This window comes from Pundamilia nyererei, unplaced genomic scaffold (genome assembly GCF_000239375.1).
Source record: "Pundamilia nyererei isolate P.nyererei 1_Seehausen unplaced genomic scaffold, PunNye1.0 scaffold00315, whole genome shotgun sequence".
Taxonomy (NCBI): domain Eukaryota; kingdom Metazoa; phylum Chordata; class Actinopteri; order Cichliformes; family Cichlidae; genus Pundamilia; species Pundamilia nyererei.
The window spans coordinates 283,945-289,229 of NW_005187716.1; the positions used below are offsets into that span (position 1 = coordinate 283,945).

General features: G+C 44.8%; 1 protein-coding gene across 1 annotated transcript in view; it reads right to left on the reverse strand.

Moving 5' to 3' along the window:
- Positions 1-4,381, reverse strand: part of acap1 (ArfGAP with coiled-coil, ankyrin repeat and PH domains 1) — a 22,387-nt gene extending 18,006 nt beyond the window's left edge. Inside the window, exons 1-2 of the mRNA XM_005751539.2 lie at positions 3,578-4,381; positions 936-993 (exon numbers count right to left, since the gene is read on the reverse strand). Of these exons, the coding sequence (XP_005751596.1) occupies positions 936-993; positions 3,578-3,630 (111 nt within the window). The 5' untranslated portion in view covers positions 3,631-4,381. The remainder of the gene's footprint in view (positions 1-935; positions 994-3,577) is intronic.
- Between the last annotated feature and the right edge of the window lie 904 nt (positions 4,382-5,285).

A 5,285-nucleotide genomic window follows, 5' to 3' on the forward strand; every position in this document is an offset into this window, starting at 1 on the left:
CATCTCTCTACACTGCTACAGATCACAAATGAGCTCCATGCAGCATTAAATCCACACTTCACTTACATAATGAATACTTACAATCAGACCTTTATATAGAATATTAAGTTTGATTTGTACTCCAGCAACATTTAACTCTAAACACCCTCCTTTTTGAGACTGTGGTATCACTCGTACAGTAGATTATCTGCTGACTTCTTCTGATCTAGTCAGATAACTGAAAAATATAGCGTTCAGTGTCTGTCAAAGAAGAAGAACTTTGTCCCAAAATCCTTTTGTGATGTGGCTCAGACCTGTCGCAGCCTGTGAAATAGCACCGGGACAGAGAAAAAAAACAAAACAAAAAACATGTGCTACTTCCTTAAACCTAATCTCGTGGAAAACATCTCATGCATGCAGGGAAAGGCTTCTTTCTGTTTCACCTGCTCAACTGAAATCAGTCACATTCATGACACTTTACAGGCAAAGTGAGTGTGTTTGTTTTTTTGTTTTTGTATTTAAAAATGGTAAAATATAACATGTGGGAACCTGAGCTCGCAGAATAACTATCAACATAGTAGTAAGTCACTTTGATTTGTGCTTATTCCGTATCATCGGGGAACAGAAACGCAGCATGTGACTGACGTCTATCAGATGAATAGATCTGAAACTGTAGATTTTTACAGCGTGAGCACGCAACAGGGAATATAGGTCGGCACGGCGAAGCAGAACGAAGTGCAGTTCTCTCTGAAGCAGGACAATATGATGGGGAAGCAGCACCTGCAGGCACTTCCTGCTCGCCGTCAGGCGAAAAAAAAGCTCCAACCACCAACGCCCACCGCTGACTTCGCTGCCACTGTCCATCGACATGTGATGCCTCGTCTCCTTTTGTGCGCTTGTGTGTTTGTGTGTGAAGTGGAGCGGTGACATTTCAAAAACATCTGGAGGTGTCTTACCTTCTCCAACCGTGTCTCGAGTTCACTCACGTCATTCTGGACGTCTTCGATCTCAGCTCTGGAAAAGAGAAAATTCCAGTTAAAGGTCAGGGGTCATGGATTTTTCAATATAAGGCGTGAAAACCCTTCATTTTAAAGTCATTTATCAGCTCTATCCTCTCAAAAACGGCTTTTTCTCTTTTTTGCACAATTATAAACTAGAATAAAGAATAAAACTAGAATAAAACACAAACTTTCTGATGTTTTACAGACTAAATGTTTCATTTCTTTACACATTTCTGCAAACATCACTCCACCTGCCCTGTGATTGGCTGGGTTAGCCACCACCACCCCTCCCCCTCCTGCAAACCCTGATCTAAAAAAGCAGTTAAGAAAATGAATGGATGGATTCTTGCACATTTTACTGCTTAACATTAAAACATAACCACTGCAATATGATGCGCTTCTGTGGTGCAAGCTCGATACCTTCATGGACAGCTTTATTTCTCCATTTCTTATTTGCTCTGCACGCTTACAAACCAAATAATTCATGCTTAACATTTTTATTCTTGTGCTTTATTTCCACCGAGACGATGCATATGACTCGTCAGCATTTCCATGCCTTTAAAAGCAGTGGATGTCAACGTGTCACCGTCACAGTGCGCAGGAACAGTCGGAATCTCACAACAGGAAAGAGTATTTTTTTTGTTGTCTTAATATTGTGCAGCTAGAGCCTCGTTACGCTGACAGAATTACTCCACATATTTCACGGCCGCCACTATTTCATGCCCCGGGCATCTTGTTTTACACTCATTTAGCTGTAATTAAGCATGAAGCGTTGGGTATTTTTAGAATCTCTGTGACCTTCGGCAGGGTTTGAAGTGCATTCCTGTGGGTTTGAATGGAGCTTAGGGGACGCTCCAGCCATCAGACGTTTATGTAGGCCCACATGACTGCAAAGAAAACCTCCAGTGTGCGTGTAATTGATTACGTTTTGTTTTCTGGGTTCAGGATGTGGACTCGAAGATCTCTGAGACAAAAGCTCCTCAGAGATCCTCTTCAGGGCTGGTCTTTTTAAGAGCCGCCTTCTTTTTCTTGTTTTTTTTGTCGTGACACTTTCTTTCGATCTCTTTCTGCCTGTCGTGTCTTCTCATACCAAAAGCTAAACCATGTGGTTTCCGCTGCCTTCCACCAACAGTACAGAGATACAGAGAGAAACAGAGAGACAGAGAAAGAAAGAAAAAAAAAGAGGCGCGTCTGAGTGGGGAGAGGAGGCCCGGGACAGACAGTAACTGTTTGTGTTTGTTAGTGCGGCGAGGTTTGAATCAAAGTCTGAGGTCATGTGCTCTTGAAACACGACCAAATGGCATGTCAAGCCAGGAGAGAAGGGAAGAAAAGGGTTGTTTTTTTTTTTTAAAAGAAAGAAAAAGGGTCTAAAGGAGAGAGGCCACTGTGGAGGAGAGTGAAGGAGCCCTTGATTAAGAAGAAGCACATCCTTTTTATCTTCTTCATGTCTCCTTGCAAGAGAGACGGAGGCTAAGAAAGCAAATTAAGACAGAGCTTAAGCTGAGTTTCCGCCGTGGTTCTCCCCACAGAAAACACGCTTCCTGTCTCCTGTTGATCACCTCAGCACATCTCGCTTCACTTCCTGTCGCCCTCCCACCCCGCTGTTACCTAGTAACCAGAAGGTACCACATTTGAGTGTCTGTCCCAAGGTGTCAGAGCACTTTATTTCCCCTCATTCTTTTTTGGCCCTCTGTATTGTCCATCCATCTTCCCGTGTATGTGTGGGCGATTAACCCTGTCTGTGTATTTGATGACTGCAGCACCTCCTCCTCCCTCCTTCACCCTGCTCGCAGCCTGACACGAGACCTCACCACGTCTGCTGCCACAAGTCAAACTTTCCACTGCTGTGTGAGCCCCATAAATTCAAGATGGGCGAGAGAGAAAGACCGAGGTATGCCAAATCAGGCTGGGGCAGCCACTGTGAGTCAGGCGAGCTGCCACAAACTGTCAAGGCACACCCAAAGTTGTGCCAAGCCCTCTCTTGAGCCACTTGCAAAAGCAACTCAGAAACACTTCCCTTTCGATTGCACCAGATGTGCTGATGTTGAAAGGAAACTGATCGCACTCCGCTTTGCTGACACGCAGCAGGGGCTGCAGTGACCCGGCCTGAATTAAGATTTCGATTCTCTGAAAAATGAGTGTGATCTCTCTGAGAGTGGAGGTGGGTTGATCTCGACAACTATCAGGAAGAGGAAGCATCAAAGCTGCAACTGAAGTTTGGAAAACCAAGCCACTAGTGATAGCACTGCTGATATTTTCCACTGGAAGGAGTTTCGTGGCGATGTTTGAATGTCCGGGGCTAGTACAGGTTTTCTGTGGTCTCGGTGAGACGTGGGAAAGCACCTCAGAGCAGCAGATCAGCCCCCCACGGCCCTGCAGGCCTGCACAATGTCCTCATAGCTTTCAGTGACTTTTGACCCGAGCAGCTCAAACTCTCTGACAGAAGAGTGAGCAGCAACACCGGCAGATGCATAAATGTTTTATTAGGGAAACATGAATCAGCCTTTAATCCATAATCTCCTGCTGGAGCTGGAGCAAAGCCAGCTTTTCACTGGTGACATCAGCATGACTAACAAAGGTGCAGGTGAAACTCTTACCTGAAGCGCGGGGAGTCCTTCAAACCCTCCTCAAAGTCCAGCTTCACCGTCATCCTTTGCGTTGACACCAACCCTCGTGACACTTCGTGTATGTATGTGACTCCTGGCTTTCAGCTGGAGGTGCAGCCTGGCAAAGACAAAAACTAACTCTTTTCCCCCCCCACTCGTTTTAACGCTCCACATCGGCAGCCCGGATCATTGTTCTCGCTGCTGGGTGTTTTCGCTCTCGTGTAGAACTTGTTTTCCTCTCCGGGTTTCTTTCTTTTTCGCCCGATCTGTTGCACATTCGCGTCGGAAGAGAACTTGTCAGCACTGAATGAACTGAGGGGATGTTAGTCGCGTCATTACCATCTTATGCGGCAGATTTTAAAAAAAAGGGAAAAAAAAGGCACAGTCCGGCGCAGAAGATGCGCAAAGCCACGGGAGGAGTTCCAGCAGAGGGCCAGAGTGTCCTTATGGATCCCAGAGGATTTCAAATAAAATCCGATGGCAGCGTGAATCAGGACTCCCTGGGGGTGCCGAGTCTAGTACTCTGCCTGTCTCTCTGCCTCTCTCTGTCTCAGAAGAGGTCCACCCCCCATGTCACGTCCCACTATTTCCGGGTTTGTTACTCATGGCAAACTGTGGTTTTGAAGTAGGAAGCTGCACATAATAAGAGGCATACACGGCCAAGTTGCATCATATGAAAAAAACGCCGAGCTGAAAGACTTACAATGTGACACTAACGTTTAACATCCACACCGGCTACAGCAGGCCGTGTCGTGACTTTTCACCCCCCTCACTTAGTTTCTCCCTTTGTTGTTTGTGTGTTCTACTTGTCAGTTACAGTACAACAGTGAGCTTCACATGCAGTTAGACTGGGTGTGTATTCTTGTCTGACAACCTTGTCTGTTATGGTTTTTGCTGAGGTGTAAAGAAACTCCCCCATAGCCACCCACTGCCAACAGATCCACTATGGAAGTTCATTCATGCCAAGAAAATAATGAACCTATTAATAGCAATGGAAAAGTGATTCCACGAATGGAAGAACAAGAGGTTTGACATTCTGTGTTTAAATATGTGGCGTTGTTTTGATTTTTAATGTGTCTAAATGGCTTTAATAAAACTATTTTTAAAAATGTGCACACATTTTCTACATAAATCCAAAGTGCCTTTCTTTTTTACCCTTTGCCCACAGCCAATAGTGTGTAACTACAGGAAATATTAGGTTAGAAATGTAGTCCACTAGTTGCTATACCACAACACCGATGTAAGGCCAAAAGTAAAACTGATAACGTTTTGCTAGGAATATTGTTTCACCCTAGTGACAGATCCAAATCAAACAGAGAGATTCATTATTCATAGGGAAGCAGGAGAAATATCATTATAAGAATAAGGGCACCAGGTTAGCTGCTAACCTGGTGCCCTTATTGCAGGGGTTGCTCATGTGCTGACAAACTTCAAACTACAGCAGAGTCAATGTACAAAGTTTGCAATGACAGACGAGGTGAGCGTAGTCACAGCACGTGCACTTGTCAGCAGAGATTTTACATTACAATGCACTACACATGTGCCTGAACTTCAAAGAAGTATAACAGGAATGACTACTCCGCCATCGCCAGCTATAACTGAGTATAGCCGAGTGATAAGTGGCAAATAGTTTGATTCTGTTTAAACAAGCCTAATGACAACAATGAACAGCACTCAACAAAAACGAGGCGTTAACCTT